Source organism: Aspergillus piperis (genome assembly GCF_003184755.1).
Source record: "Aspergillus piperis CBS 112811 unplaced genomic scaffold BO85scaffold_16, whole genome shotgun sequence".
NCBI classification, from domain to species: domain Eukaryota; kingdom Fungi; phylum Ascomycota; class Eurotiomycetes; order Eurotiales; family Aspergillaceae; genus Aspergillus; species Aspergillus piperis.
This window is the reverse complement of record NW_020291606.1, coordinates 374,832-395,869: the sequence shown is the minus strand read 5'-3', so window position 1 is coordinate 395,869 and position 21,038 is coordinate 374,832. Positions and strand designations below refer to the sequence as shown.

The 21,038-nt window shown below is 48.0% G+C and overlaps 8 protein-coding genes across 8 annotated transcripts; 5 read left to right on the top strand and 3 right to left on the bottom strand.

The window, feature by feature from the left end:
* Nucleotides 1-31: 31 nt before the first annotated feature.
* On the top strand, nucleotides 32-3,415 carry BO85DRAFT_470591 (uncharacterized protein; the record flags this gene model as incomplete). The annotated part of the gene is made up of 5 exons (XM_025662411.1): nucleotides 32-49; nucleotides 643-2,005; nucleotides 2,204-2,850; nucleotides 2,904-2,969; nucleotides 3,028-3,415. The coding sequence occupies 5 exons, from the start codon at nucleotides 32-34 to the stop codon at nucleotides 3,121-3,123; spliced, it is 2,190 nt and encodes a 729-aa protein (XP_025513190.1). The 3' UTR covers nucleotides 3,124-3,415.
* A 1,277-nt stretch (nucleotides 3,416-4,692) lies between these two features.
* Nucleotides 4,693-4,966, bottom strand: BO85DRAFT_490358 (uncharacterized protein; the record flags this gene model as incomplete). Its single annotated transcript, XM_025663658.1, has 2 exons — nucleotides 4,693-4,854; nucleotides 4,919-4,966. The coding sequence occupies 2 exons, from the start codon at nucleotides 4,964-4,966 to the stop codon at nucleotides 4,693-4,695; spliced, it is 210 nt and encodes a 69-aa protein (XP_025513189.1).
* Nucleotides 4,967-5,285: 319 nt separating this feature from the next.
* On the bottom strand, nucleotides 5,286-8,779 carry BO85DRAFT_499064 (major facilitator superfamily transporter; the record flags this gene model as incomplete). Its single annotated transcript, XM_025664052.1, has 9 exons — nucleotides 5,286-5,787; nucleotides 5,885-6,450; nucleotides 7,326-7,565; nucleotides 7,624-7,981; nucleotides 8,050-8,214; nucleotides 8,272-8,347; nucleotides 8,408-8,512; nucleotides 8,561-8,585; nucleotides 8,672-8,779. 9 exons carry the CDS (start codon nucleotides 8,777-8,779, stop codon nucleotides 5,286-5,288), a joined length of 2,145 nt encoding a protein of 714 aa, XP_025513188.1.
* A 1,172-nt stretch (nucleotides 8,780-9,951) lies between these two features.
* BO85DRAFT_377455 (amidohydrolase) lies at nucleotides 9,952-11,277 on the top strand (the record flags this gene model as incomplete). Its single annotated transcript, XM_025656264.1, has 1 exon — nucleotides 9,952-11,277. One exon carries the CDS (start codon nucleotides 9,952-9,954, stop codon nucleotides 11,275-11,277), a length of 1,326 nt encoding a protein of 441 aa, XP_025513187.1.
* A 464-nt stretch (nucleotides 11,278-11,741) lies between these two features.
* On the bottom strand, nucleotides 11,742-12,773 carry BO85DRAFT_479738 (zinc-binding alcohol dehydrogenase family protein; the record flags this gene model as incomplete). Its single annotated transcript, XM_025662967.1, has 1 exon — nucleotides 11,742-12,773. The coding sequence occupies one exon, from the start codon at nucleotides 12,771-12,773 to the stop codon at nucleotides 11,742-11,744; it is 1,032 nt and encodes a 343-aa protein (XP_025513186.1).
* Nucleotides 12,774-13,304: 531 nt separating this feature from the next.
* Nucleotides 13,305-14,896, top strand: BO85DRAFT_499053 (uncharacterized protein; the record flags this gene model as incomplete). Its single annotated transcript, XM_025664051.1, has 4 exons — nucleotides 13,305-13,411; nucleotides 13,604-13,994; nucleotides 14,053-14,187; nucleotides 14,252-14,896. 4 exons carry the CDS (start codon nucleotides 13,305-13,307, stop codon nucleotides 14,894-14,896), a joined length of 1,278 nt encoding a protein of 425 aa, XP_025513185.1.
* Nucleotides 14,897-15,043: 147 nt separating this feature from the next.
* On the top strand, nucleotides 15,044-15,506 carry BO85DRAFT_82009 (uncharacterized protein). The gene has a single exon (XM_025665703.1). It carries the CDS (start codon nucleotides 15,190-15,192, stop codon nucleotides 15,424-15,426), a length of 237 nt encoding a protein of 78 aa, XP_025513184.1. The 5' UTR covers nucleotides 15,044-15,189; the 3' UTR covers nucleotides 15,427-15,506.
* A 296-nt stretch (nucleotides 15,507-15,802) lies between these two features.
* On the top strand, nucleotides 15,803-20,658 carry BO85DRAFT_499037 (uncharacterized protein; the record flags this gene model as incomplete). The annotated part of the gene is made up of 8 exons (XM_025664050.1): nucleotides 15,803-15,963; nucleotides 16,036-16,420; nucleotides 16,511-16,738; nucleotides 16,928-18,588; nucleotides 18,641-18,985; nucleotides 19,036-19,650; nucleotides 19,707-20,036; nucleotides 20,078-20,658. 8 exons carry the CDS (start codon nucleotides 15,803-15,805, stop codon nucleotides 20,289-20,291), a joined length of 3,939 nt encoding a protein of 1,312 aa, XP_025513183.1. The 3' UTR covers nucleotides 20,292-20,658.
* Nucleotides 20,659-21,038: the final 380 nt, after the last annotated feature.

Here is a 21,038-nt window from a genome sequence, read left to right as displayed (position 1 = left end):
GGACGCTGTTGCTCCCTTCCCAAATGCCGCCATGTACCAGGCGAATCCGGTGGGGAATGCGCAAATAGTAAATGGCCTGGCCGGGCTCATCAGTACTCTATACTGGATGAATTTGGGGTGGAGCTAGGGCAGCAGAGGCTAGGTCTTCCTGATTAGGACAGGATAATGCACGAGGACAGGCTGTCATTCGTCCAATCAACTTCGAGAAAGAGGAGGCTGATAAGGAGGTTCCAATCCCATTAGACGAGAGGCAAGGGGAAGAAGAAGGGACAAAGACATTCCAATCATCCTGTCAGGTAAATATGATATTTCTGCTCCCATTTGTCTGCTAGATTGAGGACCCAGCGCCCCACTTTTACGGGTCCTGTTGTACAACACATGAGCAAGGGTGTTCGGGACAAGTAGCCAATTGTACGGTGAATTTAAGCAGGTCAATTTATTTTCTGCTGGCAGAAATGTAAGCAGTTACTAGTGCTTACGCTGTATTCTAGTATTGACCCTTCTGTCTGAATCGGTCGCCGTAGTGGGCACTGCGCATAAGCATCATAATCACAGTAATAATAAGAATAATTTCCATGTTACTTCTCCGCATCAACCTATATCATGTCTACGATATCTGACCTGACCCGGGCTTGTCTCAAGGAGCTCCACGAGCTGATCACTTCCGGTGCCTTCGTTCAGAGTCAGAGTGCAGTGCCACTGCGGGCGTGGAAAGACGAACTCGGGCGTCTGCGCCTCTGGGCCGGCAACATCGGAGCTCATCAGACTGGCCAGTCATCCCTGGATTATCGCTTGAGGGATGCTTCGCATATCAAGAACCAGACCGTTAGAATTTTAGAGGCGATAAGGAAACTCCTTGCAGAGTTAAGAAACAGCCTCAGTGGAGAAAAGGAAGATGTAGAAGACGACCAGCTGGATGAGGACTTGCAAAGCCTTATCGCAGAGTTGAATCTAGATAATCCGTCAGACTCTATATTGACTGTTTCAGACGCCCACGAGAGCCTGGTCAACAAGATATCACAGCTGTTCGACATCTCCATGACGGTCCGCAAGCCCGCCCAACAAGACCGTCTGATCGGAACCGAGAAGAGCGATGCAGAGCCCTTTAAATTTAATTTTCATCAGCATGTGTCACATAAGTATCCACAGGCGGAGAATCAGCTTACTGAGCGAATTAGCTCTGCAATGGCTCGGCAAAGAGCGATCCTGAAATACCGAGAGCGACATCACCTAAAACTCAATCAGGGCCTGAACATTGGAGCCGATGACAATACCACAGTACAACTATCAGAGACTGTCGCAAGTGCATTCAAACTGGAGACACCCGGTCAAAAACCAGATGACCTGATGAGCAATTCCGATGCGTCCTTCACCTCATACGCAGGCAGTCTGCTGTCCGGAGGCGAGAAACTGGCAATTCCTGCATTTCCAAGAGAAGCCGCAGAACGAAGACCGTTTGAATGCCCTTATTGTTACTATATCATTACATTGAAAGACCGGCAGGCCTGGGCAAGGCATATATTCCGCGACCTATCGCCGTATATTTGCATCTTCTCCGGTTGTCCGACACAAAACAAACTTTACGAGAGCCGGAAGGCCTGGTATCGCCATATTCGTCAAACACACATGGCGAGCCAGGATGTACGAGGAAGCTACGCATGTCCGCTATGTGCTGAAGATTTGCTTCCGATGGCTTCTTTCGAAAAACACGTTGGTCGCCATCTGGAAGAGCTGTCTCTGTTCGTGCTACCTCGGGGCACAGAGGATGATGAAGTCCTCGACGACGAATCCGGGAACGACGAATCCGGGAACGACGAATCCGGGAACGACGAATCAGAGCATGGCGACTCAGGGCATGGAGAATCGGATAACGGCGGCCAGGAAACCGAAAGTGTTGCAAGGCCTGGAGAAGACGATGCTATCATCATGACGCTGAATGGGATAAGGATGAGTTTTCCCAAAGGGTCTGTTGGGGAGAAGACCATCAGTGTACGAGCTGGCGAAAGTGGGACCTTGACTCTGGATGATCACGATTTACGCCCCAAAAGAAGTATTTCAGGAGATGTTTTACAGACAGACGACCTAGACCCTACCGATCGACAAGAGTCGCATGCGATCAGGCCACACCAGCCTGATGCTCGAAAAACAAGCCTCCTAGACAGCTCGAATCCAGGTAAGTTCGACAACGATAAGGAACTTTCAGGCAGGGATAATGCAGCTACAAAGGCTACTGGGCTCGATCCCGATGTGGTTGCCCCAGAGGGCGCGGAAGAACCTAAAACTCGAGGCCGAAGAATGTCTACAGGAGGATCAAGCAACGTAGAGAGACATCCCAGAGCACGAGACCGAGCAAGATCCCGTCAAGCGGCCCCTGCGAGTGCCTCTCCGCCACGAACTCAACGGCTGCGACAAGCCCTCGATCTCCGTCGGCCGCAGGTGGAGATCGACCGGCGAACAGACCTCGAGGATCTTACCTTCCAGGAGGATATTGAACGACTCGAGCTCAGTGAGCGGCGGGCTCGAAGGCTTGAGAGACTTGAGGCAGAAGAGTACCAGAGGGCCATTGAGGAGGAAGCATTGCGGGCGCAGTTTGAGGAGAAGTTCAGGAAGGAAGAAGAAGAAAGAATAGCGAAGGAGCGTAAGAGGAAGCAAGCAGCCATAGAGGAGTGGAAGCTTGCTGAGATCAAGAGACGTGAAAATGAATTGAATGAATTCAAGGAGCACCTGAGGGATGAGTTTGGTTATACCGAGGAGGAAACTGAAAAGATCGTGAGGAAGAGAGCAGAGACATCGAAGAAGGACAAGGGACGGGACGAGGACGAGCAGCAGCGCCGCGATACGTGGATCAAGGTAAGCTCACTCAGACAATTTTCCATGCGATCATTTCTGATCTTCAACTCCAGGTTCACCGCAAGTATCTTCTTCCAGACACGCTGATGGCATACCACCTTCCATGGGACTGGGATGAGGTGAGCTCCGTATACAACTACCAAAAAGCGAGGCTGAATTAGTTCTAAACATGTCTAGAATGACGGCAACTATATTATCATCAAGCAATGGATCGCCGAAGATATGCAGGAAGAACTTTTTGCGCACACCCGCCGCATACGGGAAGGTCACTAGGGTGTATAGCACCTCGACTGGGCTTGAGATCAACGACTACTCGAAGTACAAGGAGTACCTTGTGCCCAATAACATTAGAGAACGGTCATTTAGTTCTACTCGATGTCAATATCTGTTTGATTGTGGCGGCTACTTTGCGATTCCCGATGTGTTGCTTCGATCTCAATATTCTACTTTGGAGGATTGCTATTAGTTTGGGATCTTGCTGTGATTACCAAGCATCTACACTGCCAGACCGTAGGTCCCAAATGGACACAGCCCTCAAACAAGCTCGCATAAATTGATGAACTAGATTGAACTTGATGAATACTCACCTTGGCCCTTACCTGCTAGTCCACAGAAACATATTACTGCTAATTATCGGTAGCTAGATGCTATAAGAAGCGGACAATAACTCAATCTTCGCAGAGGTAATCGGGATAAAACGTGGACTGGATGCTAAACACTGAAGCATTCCAAACTGATGGACACTATTTTGACCTGGAGAATGGCGGCAGAAGCTTCGTCAGATCATAACCATGAGCTGTGCTACTACCAAATCATCATCCGAGTGTCGTGAGTCTTATTACCGTATGTAGCGCGATAATTGATCCATGAAAGGAAAGCGAGACTCATTGAGCCATAGCCTATTGGCCCTTGCGACTGTGTAACTCACCCCAATTTACCTCACCATTGTCCCGTGGTCGTATGTACTTAACATTGCTGTTAAGATATGACAGGAAGACAGTATCTATGCTTCGTGTGTTTACCACTCCCACACATGCATACTTATAAATAATAATTCATTAAGAAAATCTGATATACCCTTCTAATACCTTTAGTTTCTTGATTTAAATTCTCTGACGTCCCAGGTTTGATCAACACTTTTTAAAACTGATTTCAGGACTACTACGTCATCAAAAGAAGTTTTCGGAATATATTATATGACTAAAATAAACGAATCAGGACAGCAAGACTAGATACGTACATTCAAGATTAACGGCATAGGCATACCAGGCATAAGGGGATATAGGAACAACAATGATATCATACCTTATTTGAGAAAATAGAAAATGTATTTAGGTATATAAGGGCTGTAGACAAAGGAAAAGGCAAAGAAACATGAACAAAATCTCTTTTACGTATTTTCAATTTTTGTAATATTTTTCTCAAATTAGCGGGTAATTCCAGTAATTCTAGATACCAGGCAAGAAAGGTCCTGCTGAATCGCGATACAATAATTAGCCTCATTAGTAGTCAGGTCCGTCATTGTAGGCTTGTGCGCGAGCGGCGTATTACTTAGAACATCTTGAATCAACAGGCTGAATCTGAAGCTAGCACAGATTTACAACTCGCGATAAGCCGCGTGTATCTATCTCACATGTACAACGATGCAAGTAGAATCACAGATGACCAACGAAAACAGACGGTGTCATGATATGCACATGTCCGCAAAATCAAGCATCCTTTATTCTTCATAATCTTACGTGCACGATATCTGTTCAGCATTTTAGCATACTCAGGTAGTCCTCGGTTGAACACCCAAGGACTCGATATTACACCCACAGATTTCCGACGCTCGAAGCTTTATCAATAACTGTAGCGGAAGAGCCGATATTCGATATCTGTGACGTCCTCGGTATGCAAGACGATCTCGGCAGAAGTGCTGGCTTCCCGGTCCCGCTTACCCCAACTTTCCGGGGAAGGCAAGAGTTCGCGGGGTAAATGTGCAGCTCCAGCCCGTCGGGAGATCTTGGATAAGTCTGAGTGAGGTGAGTGGAGTGGACGGATTGAAAGTGATATTCATCTACTTTACCATAATCGGGAGTACGGCAACCCGGTACTGCCGGCGGGTAGCAGGCATGATCACCACCGGGGATGAGGAGCACCGAGAGATACACAGTGTGTTCAGTGTTATGGGCGGCTTCTTATAACCTCAAGACTGTCTGCAGGTTCTCCTGAATATAAAGTATGTAATATAAATTCCTAGTAAGTGCTTACCCTGTAGATTTGTATCAATATAAATACTCACAGTATAATATTTTTACGTTGTCTAATTATCTCTCTTAAAAAGGGTATTAAATATTCTTTGATTAAGAATTTAAAGTTAGAGTATTGAATTAAGATTTCATCTAGCTATGAGTATATAAGTTCAAGCAAAACAATACACTCCCACCTAAAACCTAGAAACAACTCCCCACCACCAGCGGCCTAACGCTCGTCCTCTTCAACGCCCACCTCCTCTCAGTCTGCCTCTCCAGCTGCGTCTCAAACCTCCCCCTCAGAAGCTCAAACCAATCCCCCGGCACAAAAAAACATAACTCTGTCCACTCGCGACTTGCCTCAAGTTCTTTCCATGGCGCTAAGAACCCCTCTAGCGACTCCTCAGTAACAGGCTTCTTGCTCTTTTCCCATGGGTTAAGGTAAATAGTTAAATGCAGGCGACGCAAACCGGAAAACGAATGCTGCAGCAGATCGAAGAACGCGGGATAAACCGTCGTCCAGTTTCCAGGAAGATCCGGAGGCGCAGTGTAGGGCATGACCATTGTGATTGCGATGTCCATGCCGGTAATGAGGGCTGTGTAGGGGGGCGCAAGAAGACGCCGGATGATGAAGGGGGTGTCCATGCTGGGGCCTGTGACGAAGGTATTTGTGGTGTAGAGGATGGGCAGGGATTCGGTGTATCTTTTTTGTCTGTAGTTAGAGAGGGCCTCACACAAGATTACCAAAGGGAAGAGGAAATAAGGGGTAAAGGAAAAAGGAACAAAAAAGCCACACACACCCCATCTGACAAACCGTCAGCATCGCCGCCACGCCTTGCAACTTGGTTCCCGGGGGTGCTGCTTTCTCCCAGCCCCAAGCCAGCGTCTCGTCCCGCTCATAGAGCGCATTCACACATCGCTCCTCGAATCGATCATCCACCCACTCATCGCTGACCGCGCAGACCCGGTGCCACCATTGCCAATGAGCATCGGCTTTCTTCCCCTTGTCTTTTCCCGTCGGCGGCCGCGCGACAACAGCAGACGGTCTCTTCCACAGATAATCAATGTGCACTCTCCTCCCACCAAATAGCTCCCTGTAAATTATATTACGGACCTCAAGTGGTAGCCTGGAAAAGAATGCGCTTTGAGACTGTGGGTTTTGAGGTCTGGCAGATGATGTGGCAAGGGTTTGGAGTTGGCGCTGGCGGTACTCGGGGTCCGGGATAGGAAGTTTATACCGTCTTTGCTTTTGGTTTTGGGTAATAATGGTGCAGCTGGTGTCAAGGATTCCGGGGGCTTCCGGGGAGGTGCGGCGGGGTGGAGGGTTGGGATCTGGGTCTGCGTCCTTTTTGCGAGGACGGAGAAGCTTGGAGAATATATTGGGGGGCATCCTCCTTCTTTCTTCTTGTGGGTTTGGGGTGGAATGGTGACAGATGGAGTTATATGTTAGATAAACAAAGTGTTGGGGTAAAAGGATGGTTTGAAACAGGGAGGGGGACGGGGGGGGGGGGGGGGGGGGGGGGGGGGAGGGGGGGGGGGGGGGGGGCTAGAGCTAGTAAGGCTTGTTGGTTGGTTAGCTCCTAACTTATCGAGCTTTACTGGTTAATGTAACTCCCGGCCTTCTGGAAAAGATAATTTCTTTTGTTCCTTCTCCTTGGTCAAAGTATCTTTGACTGCTATGGCAATTGCTAGCGACCAGGAAACATAATTAAGATAGATTGCTGGTGACTATATTTGACTGTATCCGTATTTGTTTCCTAGATCCACAAAGCCACTGATCCAATACTGCTCAGCATGGCGGACCCACCCCACCAGTCCTCCAAATCTAGAGGCTTATCAATAACTGTAGCGGAAGAGTCGATCTTCAATATCTGTTACATCCTCGGTATGCAAAACCACCTCGGCAGAAGTGCTGGTTTCCCGGTCTCGCTTCAGATTCTCAGCCCTGCACAAGTACCAATAAAGGACCATAACTAGCACCAGCACACACCAGGTTACAATTGCAGTAACTACCCCTTCAAAGAATCTGGGCGCGGATTTTGTCTGCCACAGCTGCGGACCTGCGATGCAGCCAACACAATAGCCAATGAAATACATCGTGTTGGCCATCGCCCGCTTCGTATTTCCTTTTACATTTGATGCGCTCAGACTAAGAAGGATGACCATCACATCTGAGATGCAGGACGCCTAGCATCACGGGTGAGCGCACGCTTCATATGAGGCAGAGGGGTCAAAACGTACTAGCCAAGAGGACACTATCAATCCCCATCCTGTCGTAAGTGGAAGCTTTAGAAGGAGTATGTTGCCAATCAAGGGAGGGATGGAGAGTAGAATGACCACCAAGCTACGGTTGTTGGGAAGGAGTTGGCAGCCGAGTACACCGATCCAGATCGCGACAATCTGAACGGCTCCTGATGGGGAGGTATACAACATCGTTTGATATTTATCGTAGTTGAGGTTCTTGATAATTAAGGAAGCAAACTGACTTGCGTGAGCTTTCTTCATCGAGGAAATGGTTAGAGAGTAAATGAAGGCATACCGTTAGAACCGGCGACTGCATCGTGACGAGGATGCCGAAAGCGAAGATAAACCAAGCTCTGACATCTAATAAAGTCTCCTTCACCTGTGACTTTGAGAAATTGGTCTTATCACCCCCTTCTCTGTCTTGCGCCATTCTCGCCAGTAGGACCTCTCGCTCCCTGTCGGATAGGAACCATGCTTTCTGAGGACCGGTAGGCACTAGGAAGTAGAAGACGAGGCCAAAGGCGGCTGTAAGTGCACCGCAGACGAGGAAGAGAACCCTCCATGGTTCCAGCCGCGGGTAGTGTTGTTTCCCAATTCCGTACATGAGCAGGCTCCCAAGGACTTGGGCAAGGCCGTTCATCGTCACCCAGATGCTATAGTTTGATTATGACGTAAGTATATTGTATCGCTCAACAAAGCCTTTCTGAATTCGATTTCTTACCCCACTCTTGAAGCATGTTCCTGTTTTCTGTACCACATGCTAGTGAGGGTCACAAATGCTGGAGAGACAGCCCCTTCCGTAACTCCAAGGAGGAACCTTACAGCCCCGAACCCTGCAAAATTTGTTGGCGCCGCAAGGCACATGCACACGGCACCCCAGAAAACGCTGTCGGTGAACCTGGTTAGAATTCAACGAAATTGTCAATTCTAGCCGCGGACTTACATTGTGGCACCAACGAACTTTGTAAGAGGCAGCCGGCTCATAAAGTATATGAAGGGATACTCTGCAACTAGCTGACCTGGAGAGAGCATCGCGCATCAGTTTGCTAATCCTACAACAGAACAACCGTATCTCTTACCGAGATAAAATAATGATGAGCACCAAGAATACTCAGAACCCTCCAGAGAAAGATCATCAATAAGCCCAAATACCGACGCGTAGCTAAGGCTCTGCTTGTCGAGGTCTGAAATGTCAGCCAGGGCAGACCTAAAGTCCTCATCCGGCTACTTACATTGAAAGAAGAACACCAAGCACATCTTTGAAGTCGGTATTAGCATGAAGTCGGGATTACAGGAAAGGGATCACCAACCAATGGTAGAATGAAACAATCGATCTTCCTAACTACGCGTTTTTCTTCCTCCGCCGTAAAATGTAACTGAATAGTCCCGATATCGATGTTAACATCTTTCGTTGCATCTTGCTCTGCCGTCTTAAGTTCGAAATCCATCATCAGTATGGTAGGTAACTCTTGGAGTAATATAATTAGTGTGAAATCACCGGCGAAGTGGGAATTACCTTCACAGTTATGCAGGCCAGCGCAGCTATGTTGTCACCCAGTGCGTTGGACATTTCTTGTTCGTGACATGCGGGGTAAATCTCCGAACACTGAGATATGATAACTTCTCGGCAAATGGGAGTGCGTGTCAAGTTTCTGCAACTACATGACAGGGTTGGCACTCGGATATTCTCCGCGGTACCTTAATGGGGAATCTGCAGCTGATAAAGATATGGCTAGCTTACAGGTCTGGTGCAGATCGAGAGTGCAGCTTTTGTGACCAAGATTCTGACTCAGAATCCGCCTGAGCAAATGCTGCTCCAAAGGTGACACCGTCATGATAGTAGCTGCCACTATGCAAGAGCTACTTGTTGAGAAGATCACAGCGTGAAAGGCTTTATCATGCTAAAGCCCAGATATCAACGTTTGACTCTACAAATTTAGATCATTTCATTTCTTTCCCTAGAATTAGGCAGTATATTATTCTTATCATGCAAATCTGATCACTTCTTTTCCGGCTATCTAAGATCACAGCCTATCGTGTCTTGGGGTTATTGGTAATTAGAGTAAGACGGTCCTGATTTTCCCATGGATCGTATTTTCCCACCTCGTGTATGCCTCTACAGCACCGTCCGGGAATCGGCCGTGTCATGCTGAGGATAGTAATTGGCATTGACAGCGATATTTACGAGACATGGCTTAGAATATTGGTGCATACAGGCAGTGAAATTAAGAGGCACTAGAATGACATGACTTTTATCCCCATCTACAGTTGCCAGACTTATGTGTTATCAAGACGCCAAGAATGTCGGTAGCTACGCCATCTCATATCGCTTACTGTTGTTATCCTCGGCCGACTATAAGTCCAGCTAGCCTCGGTTGGCGGTGGTAACTTCGCTATCAGTGTTTCCCCGCACACTGATGAGGGGTATCATTCGACATTCCCGCCGTCGTAACCGAGAGGTCAATTGAATCAACACACAGTCGAGTCAAATTCCAATTCAGTAACGAGAAAATACTAAGAATCATACATTCTTTCAGAATTCCATGAACCATATTGCAATCTATGGGTTGCGTCTCGTTCCTGACTACGAACATATTTCAGCATGCAGTTACCCGCCGACTCGATGAGTAACAACAACAATACGAGCAAGCCATGGTTGCCTCGAGCCGCAGCCCCCGAAATCATCTTTTACAACACCAATGTTGTGGATGTGGAAGCCGGCGACATTATTGCTGATGCTGTCGTTCATATAAAGAACGGGCGTATTGTGGAAGTATCGACTGGCGATGTAGCAACTCCCCCCGATGCAGTGAATCTAAACGGACAGTATATCTGCCCCGGCTTAATCGACTGCCATGTGCACATTACGGCAACTCCAGGTTCTCCGTCTCTCAAGGATATGTTTTCTGCAAGTCCAAATACCATCGCCTATCGATCCACGTTTGTTGCACGCGAGATGCTTCTCCGAGGATTCACCACGGTCCGCGATACCGGTGGTGCCGACTACTCCCTCCGCGAAGCCATCGAAGAAGGCTTGGTTGCAGGGCCACGGCTATTCATTGCTGGCAAAGCACTCTCGCAAACTGGGGGACACGGCGATTTGCGAGCCAATTATCAGGGGTCCGAGTATAAATGTTGTGGCGGTCACAGCCCAGCACTGGCACGGGTATGCAATGGTGTCCCCGAGTGCTTGGAGGCTGCCCGCGACGAGCTCAGACAAGGAGCCAATTTCTTGAAGATTATGTGCGGTGGTGGTGTAGCAACACCGTCGGATGCGCTTGATATGCTGCAGTTTACTGCCGAAGAGATTCGCGCAATCACAACGACGGCGAGGCAGTCCAAGACCTACGTCACGGCACATGCCTACACTGTGGAGGCTATTCGTCATGCTGTTGATAATGGTGTTCGAGGCATCGAGCATGGTAATTTCATCGACGAGGAAACTGCGGCGTATTGTGCAGAGTTGGGCGTTGTCTTCACTCCAACACTGGTTACCTATTATGGCATGTCCAAGCCACCCTTTGACAAGTTCCTGGATGATTTCAGCCAGGCAAAGAATCGACAAGTTCTGGATAGTGGTCTAGAAGCTTTGTCAATCTTGCACAAGGCAGGGGCAATGATATGCTATGGTTCCGACCTCTTGGCTGGCCTGCATCCTCTACAGAACCAAGAGTTCTCGATTAGGTCCAGCGTTCTAAGTGCGAAGGACATTCTGAAATCTGCAACTGTGAATGCAGCGCGGTATCTGGGGATGGAAGGCCAACTCGGGTGCATTAAAGAGGGAAGTATTGCGGACATGCTAATCCTGACATCTAATCCTTTGGAAGACATTACCATCCTTGATCGCATACAGCATCATCTAGTGGCTATTCTCAAGGATGGGCGTATTGTTTCCAAGAACGCAGACTGGCTGTCAGTTGATCCTCTGTACAATACCAGCCGTAGTTAGAACCGGTGAACAAACCTTGCTTCACATCGAATGGCGACTTGTGATCGCCCGAAACCATACAATGGAGCTTCATATGATAACTCCATTGCCCTTCCGGGCTATTACTTTGCATGCGACATGAGGCCTAAGCGCAAAGGGAAGCTAATTCACACCAAAGCATTTCTCTGGGGTGCCGAAAAGGCTGCTTATTCAATATTATATCATCTATGCAGCAAACCGTATTTTTCCGGAAATAACGCTTATTTTCTTTGCGCTTTTACCGTTTCGAAGTTTCGTGGATATAGTCTGCATAGATGCCCCGTTCGATGATGGACTTGGCGGTTGAACTAATTCTGAATATCGCAAACCGTTTGTAGTCCTCTTGTAACTTTTACAGTCACGACAGTCATTTTTGGATAGAGATAAGTTATAATGGTTTCAGATTGAAATCTATAGTTAAAGTGCAACAGGCTTTCCACCCTCCTTCACTCTTCTGTAACCCTCAAGACATACTTCACACCACTAGCCTTCCCGGCCTTCAAGTCATTCAGAGCGGTTTCTACACCCTCCAGACCACCTGGCGTTACCTCATGGGGATGAGGCTTGAGCCAACCCTCACTGAGGCCCCTGCTAATCATTCGCGACCACACATAAGCGAAATCCTTGTCATCCGCGTGGCTACTTCCAACGTTGCTGAACTCAACCCGTATCGTGCTGAATAAATGTTCAGGTGCCTCCGGCGTTACGAGTGACACTGCGCCCGATGTCTGGTCCAGAACCTTCTCAACCACCTGGAAGCTCGATGCCTCGCTGACCGCGTCTAGTGCATATTGAAGACTTTCACCAGCGGGGATGGCATCTCGGATCCCCTGTACGATCGCAGATTCGCCGTCCCGGTAGTCAATGACGACATCACCCTTTTCACTGTTCATTAAACTCCGAGCATAATCTATACCCCTTCCAGCGACGCCGATAATAGGATGGATGTCCGCTTTCTGTAGCAGTTTTATTGCAAATGATCCGACAGCTGTCGCAGCACCGTAGACATGAACTCCTCCTGCAGGCTTGGTAGCCCAAGATTTGTTTCCTAGCCATGGTTCAGGTAGGCCCAAGCGCGCAAACAGTGCGATCGAGGCGGTCAATGCTGCCAAAGGCACCGTAGCTGCTGCTTCGAAGGAAATATGGGGTGGGATGTGAAATGTGGCGTGCACTTTCCCAATGGCGTATTCTGCGAAGCTCCCATGCGGTGTCATATAATCGTGGAAGGCAGCCACTCGGTCTCCGACTCTGAACTCGGAGACGTTTTTGCCAACCTTGTGTACATAGCCAGCGATATCGTCGCCTGTGTTTTTCCCGTCAAATGCGTCCATCCAGTCAGGGAATTTCCAGTCCTTGGGGTTTGTGCCGCTAACGACGACTTTGATCAGAATCTCGTCCGGTCCGGGTTTGGGAATAGGCACGGTGTGAATCTTAACCTCCATGGGCCCATTCTTGCGAAAGACAAGTGCTTCCTTCATTTTAATAGTTGCTAGTAGCAGAATTGAACGGTGGGATGTACGAACGAGGTGATAGAGAAAATAGAAATTGGAAAAGTTAGGGATTAGTGTGGGGTTTTCATTGGGATATCACCCAATTTATATATCTTTGATCTACAGCTAAACCAGAACTGCCGCTGTGATATTTGCAATCAAAAAGGCTCCTGATGTATGCTTGGTCATTATTTCCATCATTTTAACTCAAAATTGAATTCTTTCGAATTATTTTGAGCGGAAATGGGCCATGTTGTCGAATGATAATGGAGAAAAAGGCAGGCGATTCTTCCGACTGAGCTGCCGAGATCCACAGACCCACACCCCACGCTAACCATAAGAAGAAGCATTCGGTGCCAAGACTTGCTAATCCTGGGGATTCGCAAATCTCAACCGCCTCACAACCACATGACCCGCGTCTCGGCTTCTCTGCTTGGTTGTGTCACTCCCGCCATGCTAGCTCCTCCGCCTTCCGTCGTACTGCAGTAGATGCAAAATGAAAGTAAAGAGCCGCTCAGTATGTCAAAACTGTCGGCAAAGGAAATATTCGGTGAGTCGTCGACGCCGACCCTGTCGAAGCTCTTCTACTACTCAAATCAGAAATTATGCGACAAGGATTCGCTAATGTGTAATCCTTAGTGCGACGGAAAACGTCCTTCCTGTTCTCAATGCATAGCAACGAAGAGAGAGTGCCCGGGATATGAAGAGGTGGCTTTTCTTCCACCCAAGACTTCTGGGCAACAGATCATCTCTTCTGGGCCACTGGAAAACCCTATATCACGTGAGGCGTCGCTATCACTTTCCGGGTCGTCCACCAGGTGTCTCAGACTAAATCTTTCGACTTTTCGATGGTCGACAGATGAAGAGTTCTTCGCTTTAGTGACGGAGTATTTTACTCCCGACTATAATGGTCAGGAGCAATATGGCCGCCCCAAACAGCACTTCTCAACCCTGTGTAGCCCTTGGTTGGAGACCGTCCCTCTGCTTCTGGACACAAGCAGAAGTACAACCCTTTTGTCAGTGTCGCTACGCACTTTAGGCTACTCAATTATAGCCAAAGGAAATAGAGACCATAGACGCAGTCAATGGGACCTCTGTCGCGCCGAGTCATACACGAAAGCTGCCCATGCTTTGAGTAATAAAATCGCTGAAGATGACGGTGGCTGTAATGAATCCGCTGCTGCTATTATGTGCTTATGTCTAGCCGAGGCAGGCAAAACTTTCATTTTATTCAGCCAGAGTAAAATTGGCTATTGACACCTGCAAGTGGTTAGTACCTACATCCCGTGAGGGCTGGATCGCTCATATCAGAGGGATTGGCCGGATGATGGAAATGTGTGGACCAGAGTCATTTACTGGACCGATCGCGCACCAGCTCTTTATCGGCTTTCGGCCCCTAGTTGTACGCATGACACATCCCTCCCAACTATCACGTGTTTTATCCATCAAGACTAATATACAAGTAGATACTGGAGGCGTGCATCTCCCGTCAAGACACGTTCCTTTCTTCGGTCGAGTGGCGGACAATACCTTTTGCATTTCATGAACCATCGCCATTGCAAACGCTATTGAGTCACGGTTCTATCCTACCATCTATCTTACGAAGAGTCCAGACTACAGATTCCCTCCCTCTCAAAGAGAGGGGACCCCTGTGTGAAGGAGTCCTTGCGGAATTGATAAATACTTTGCAGGAGCTTGACAAGTGGGAACGGTCTCTGCAAGCTACGATGAATGGCCCTCTGTGTTGGCCAATAACGTCATGCCCATCCTCGCCAAGGTCTAGTAGCGCGGTAGCGGGGTCTCTGTGGTTCTACAGCCTCCAAGTCGCCACAGCAATGACGCATTTGTGGGCCTTTCGTGCAGTGTGCTTCAGTCAGATAGCACACCTGTTGTCATCAAATCCAGCGCTTTTCACGGACGCAATACGTATCTGCCTGAAAGTATTTGGAATTGAGGATTGTCATCAGCAAACAGTTGCCTTTCATAGAATGGTTTGCCAAAGTATGCTATATTTCAAGCAGGGCACGTTGAGATTTTACGGTGCAGCTTCTGTCACGCTGCCGCTTAGAGTGACACAGATGGCCATATGCCTGCTTCATGCGGGAGTGTGATATTCGAATATCAAGCTGGGGTCATGGAATGCTTTTACCGGACGGGATGCGTATCATGGCGAACATTCCAGCTCAAAACGGGTTGCGCACCACTTTTGCGGAGGTGGCCTTGCTCCCATGGCGTGCCTGCAACTGGCACGAACCACCAGGAGGTTAGGTAAAGAAGTCAGAAATCTTTACACCAGTCCCATTGGGAAGCTGATGCCCTCCAAAACCATGTTGGAGCGGTGCTCCGACTTCAGTCATAATGACTAGAAAGGCCGACATCGGGAGAAATCCGTCAATGACAGGAAATGCTCACATCAGTGCGAGTCGCTAAAAGCGAAACCGTCAACTATTATGATGGCGACAGTGCCTACAGTCGAGTGGCGGAGGGGAGGAACGGGGCCTCCAGCAATAAAGAAGGTGGTAGCTCAGCCTCGCGATTTACCCGATTCGGGAGACCGGAGGTAAGCGGAATTATTGTCATGTGTCTCAAAGTCGTAATGATTAACATTAACGGCCCATTAGTCTTGGTCCTTTGGAATTGACTTATTATCGGTCACTAAACTAATGTCAGTACAATCACCTGGATTACCCAATGAGCTGTTGGCTCGAGGACGATCAAGACAGATGTGGAGTACTGTCCAAAGCTGATAGGTTGCCCGTATCAGGGGAGAAGGAACTACTACTAAGACTTTGGGGGCGGGGTTAAGAGCAGTCGGTCGATTCATGGCGGTAGACTGGTTGGTAGTTCGTGTCAAGGTACATAAGTGCCCTCTAGTCCGAGGTCTGGGAATTAACATCCCCCACCAGCACCGAGCCGTTTATTAGGCCCTCAACCGAAATCGTGTCCATTTGAGGGCAATCGCTGAATGCAGAGCTTAACTGACCCAACATTATCCATCGTACCAGGCATTTTGAACAATGGAATCCCGTGAAAGCGCCCGTGAGCTCGTTAGGAGCATTGCTAGGGGCCGTGGTTATCTGAGTGAGGAAATACTGGAACGGATGGACCAGGATACCCGTCGAGAGGTCGAGGAAGCCATGCTGAAAAAAGACGAGAAGATAGGGTCTTCTGTATTGACGTATGAATTTTGAATCCTTACCCCCAGCACTCTCATAATGGAAGGAAATTGCTGATCTGACTGGCATCAAAGATTAGCCAAAGATGTTTATAATAGCAGTGCTCGGTTTGTGTTCGAGCTGTTACAGAATGCCGATGATAACAGTTACTCTAAGGCCAAATCCCGTTCGGAAGCACCCTATGTTTCATTTCGCGTCTACCCGCGACAAATTGTTTTTGAATGTAATGAGGATGGCTTCACGCCAGAGGATCTGATCGCCATCTGCAATATCGGAAAGAGTTCAAAGACTAGTGTCCAAGGATATATTGGAGAAAAAGACATTGGGTTTAAGTCGGTATTCATGGTCGCGTGGAAAGTTCTCATCCAGTCGGGAGAACTTTCATTCTACTTACAGCACAGGATTGGCGACTCGGGGATGGGCATGATTTCACCCATCTGGCAGGAAAGAGAAGAGGAGGTGCCAAATGACATAACTCGAATTACCCTGTTCTTGCACGAGACAGGCCCAGAAGAAATCCTTGCCAAACAACGCGAGACGACCCGCTAGCAGTTCCAAGAGCTTCAGGCGACCTTTCTTCTGTTTATGAAAAACATTGAAAAAATCGACGTTGCCTTCTATGATGATGAAAGTAAGGAAACGTGTAGTATGCTCTACTCACTGGAATACCTGTGCAAGTCTCGGGGTAAACTCGTGGACGAAAAAAGGGAGAACGGTCATATTCACGTGGATACTCGACACTACCATATCACCAAAATCACGTTGGACAAACTTCCCGTAAGCGAGAACAGAAAGTGCCCAGAGGCTTCTACAAAGTCAGAGGTCGTTCTCGCATTCCCAATGACTGCAACCTCCATTCCTATCATTGAAGCACAGCTACTTTATGCCTTTCTCCCGATAAGAAATATGGGGCTTCCAGTGAGACACTACGGCTAAGCATTAAAGGGTATCACTAATTTGTCTCAGTTTTTGATTCATGCAGATTTTGATACCGACGCCGGCAGACAGGACATACCTCTGTCTTCAACCAGGAATACCACTTTACTCAGTTATGTAGGCCTGGTGCTTGCTACAGCAGTGCAGGAATTTTGCCAACACCCAACCTTACAGTATCAATGGATGAGATACCCCCCAAGACGCGATGAGCTCTCCCGTGGTTCTTTTTCGCAAGAACTGAGTGCCCATATCCATGCTCACCTAAATATGTCTGATGTTCTTTGGACAAGAACTCATAGCGAACTGCACCCTATCATACGTACGCGAAGACTACCTTCTAGTATGCTCGATAGCAATGGAGATCCTCTGTTGCGAGACTTGAAGCCTGAACAGTATCTCTCCCCTAAGTATCGTCCAAGAGACTTGAATTTGTTGACGGGGTACGGTCTTGTTTATATGAGCAATTATGGGTTCCTGGAAAGGGTTCGCCAGGATCTTAGCCGCGACGACTCACTGATAAGATCATTCAGTGTCAAAGATGATGATTGGCATTCGCGTGTGGCTAGGGTCCTGATGTCAGCCTACCAGGAGAGGCCCAAATCGGTGTCTGCGCTTGCTATTACCCCCCTGACTAACGGCGAATGGAGATCTTCAACTTCCATAAAGGCCTATCGCATCTACCATCCTCACTGTAACGGTTACCTCATCCCCGAAGTGAACATGCGTTTGGTAGACTCGCGAGCTGAGAAGAACCCCGACCGAGAAAGACTATTCAGTCAACTTGGTGTTAAAAATCCGAAGGTATCTCGGGTTCGAGATGCTATCATCCGTACCAATTACAACAAAACAGTTGACCTCGACGATTCTCGAGCACAGCTGGAATTTCTCTACCTTACGGCCCATCTTGACCGCCGAAATGATTCTGCGCATTTCTACAGCGACATAGATCTCATAGACCAGCAGAACAGATACCGGGAGCCGGATTCACATACCTTTTACTTTCCTGGAAAGGACTTGTACAGTGCCGAGCAATTACTCACGCCGACGAAACCTGCCGGGACCGGGAAGAGTTCAAGGCCCAGCGTTTACATCCTACATAGTCGCTATATGGAACCCCGCCCTATAAAGCCAATTGGGGAACGCCGGACATGGATGACGTGGTTGTCAGAGTCACTGCAGGTCCGCAACACTATTCCAATTACAGATTCAACCCGGTTGAGCCCAGAGTGTACCTTCATAGCCGAGCATCATCCTGAGAAACTTGTAGGGTTCTTGGTCAAAAACTGGAAATTCGATGCTGCTCTCCTGGAAAAGCAGAAGCTGGTTGATAAGTTGTTAGAACTTCAAGTTGTCTGTGAGAGTGGATCGAGCTATTGTCTGGGCGAGACATATGTCCCGGTTCCTGAGCTTTCATACCTCAGACAATTTCTTCGGGATGAAGATGATTTCCCATGGCTTAAAATCGACAATACCTGGCTTTCTGAACTGAACGATATGGCTAAAGCATTGGGTTTCGGCTTTCCAAAATCCGAGTTGGAAGCCTACCTGCGAGCTCTACAGTCTATCAAGGAATCTAGTGATGGTAATGATGCAACACTCAATGAGACCGAGCGTGTCTACGATCTGTATGCACGCATCCAGGCTCAGTACAGTGAGACCTCAACACCAGACTATTGTCGTTCATTGCTTCGGTATAGTATAAATGCATTCGAGGGGTTTTCGATATGTTGATTGTCTACTTAGGACTGCTTTCGCTTCTCAAAACCTCATTTATGTACCAAACATACATGACGAGGCAGAAAGGCCGTGTTGGGAGTCCTCAGGCAATTGCTTGTGGGAAGCGCCCCAATCCATGGAATGCAAGATCCCATTAAAATGGAAGTACAACGACGTGAAGCATGGAAGTTGTCTTGCCAAGCTCTTCAACAAAACGCTAGGTATACCAAACGTTGGGTTGAATGACTTACTGAAAGAGCTGAACTCTTTATCTGCAAAGGGCTGCGACAATGTCGACAGAATCCTAATCCTGTACAGAGAAATAGATAAGTGCCGCCCGAAGATGAATAAGGAGACTACAGAAAAAGTCCGGTAAGTCTTCTATATCGCCGCTCGATGACAGTGAAACTTACATCTTCTAGGCGGAACTTCGAAATGAGGAAACTTATTTATAGTAACGGGAAAGCCACGGGTGAATGGCATAGCCCATCGCAATGTTTGTGGTCGACTGTCACCAATACCAGAGGGATCGTAACGCTCAAGGACCTGTACAAAGACCTGCAAGACTTCTTTGTCGAGCTACTAGGTGTTCCAACATTGACAGCGGAAATGGTGTACAGCAAGCTCCTTGAGCAGGGACGCGGGATGACACCTATCAACGAGGTCAAAGATATCATCTGGCTTCTGAATTCGTACCTACAGAGTGAAGAAGATCCACCTAGTTCAACTAGCCTACTCGAAAGTAGAGTGTTCCCAGTGAGGTATCCCAACGGTGTCGTAGAGCTGCGCAGCTCTACAGTTGACTTCACCATCTCTGACCGAAAACATCTGTCACAATATTTCTTCGACAAAGTCCTGTTCCTTGATTTCAGTACTGAAGAGGTATTGCAGCTAGAGCCTTTCATCGAATGGGCTAAAATTGAGACACGCTATATCTCGTCCTGCGTGAAGGAGATTTCCTGCTATACGGGCGACTCTTACAGGTCGCCAACGTCTCCAGATCGAAAGTTATCTCAGAAGGCTTACGGGCTACTGCGGTGAGCTCCATCGATAAAATTGCAAGAACGTGCAAACCCATTAACTTCAATACCAGAATTGCCGTACATTACAAGAGCCCACGACTAGTGGACGGAGGGCGGGCGTTTTACGACATACTGAAGAACATCGATGTTCGCGAAACGGATGGAATCACCTGTGAACTACATCTACAGCAGGATGGGAAGGAAATCAAAGCCAAAGTCTCGGAGGGCGAGATACATATCGAAGAAATAACGGATGGGCTGCACATCTATGTGCCGCGGGATCCGAAAGCCCAGTACATCTGCTTCCTGGACAGAATACACAAAGATCTCTTGGAGTGGATTCTGACGGAGCCGTCTACGGCAATATTTAAACCGTACAGCGAGAAGGCACTAACTCTAATGTACAGACGCCGGTGGAGCTTGTTTCTGTTATCCTAGATAGGGCTGGTATAGTCTCCATTGAGACACCGGAGGACTTGTCCGGTGTCGATGTTGACGCTTCCAATCCTACGGACCAGACCTCTGTTGAGAACAGCCATGCTATACGAGGGTCAAGTTCCCGCAGCAACAGCATATCAGCCTCCGATACAAATGATACAATTGCGAATGAGCTATCTGATGATGGACATGGGGCCCAAGACCTGGGTGAGCAATAATTCAAAGAATCACGCACCTACCCGCTTCAGATGGACCCTGTCGTTGCCGACTTCGACCTCCAGAAACGGAGTAGGTCTGGCACATTGCATGCAGACACCGCAAACTTCGATTTCCTTGACTCGTCGTGAACGCCGCCAGGGGAAATACATTCCCAAGTCAGGGTCCATTTAACAGGGAATCCCTCAGTCGAGCACTGACTGTTCGGCTGGTTGACGACGATAACCTTGTCTGTTTTCGCACCTTCCACATTGCGAACGAGACATTGAAATCGCCGCGACAGGAGAGCTATTTGTAAATGGCTATATAGACCTCGAAAAATCGTCTCGCCTAGATTTAGACCTTGCCGCTTTCACTAATGAAGCTCCATATGATAAATATCAGCAGCGGCCAAACGTTTGCGAAGATAAACTCTTTCGTAGTAAAGACATTCTCATTGTATTCTCTACTTTCATTGCATGACAATCCTATCGTTTTGCTTACGCCTTTATTTCAAATATCATCCACACCGTCGCCTCCACGAATCCATTTGTCGGCTATGCTACCTTTGAGATGGACAACCCAGGCTTAAGACCCCAATAGCTCACGACTAGGTATACACCGTCGACTCCCTGTCTGAAAATTGATTATATTACCATTCCCAACCCTCTGTGTTCCCATTGAAACTTGAATATGAGTACCGAAAGTCTTGAGTATCAGGAATTTTAGCAAGTCCAGAACTAGAATAACGGAGTTCAGTCCAGGCCTGG

Coding starts and splice junctions, on each gene's coding strand:
- BO85DRAFT_82009 (XM_025665703.1), top strand. CDS start 15,190: ATGCTCACATCAGTGCGAGTCGCTAAAAGCGAAACCGTCAACTATTAT.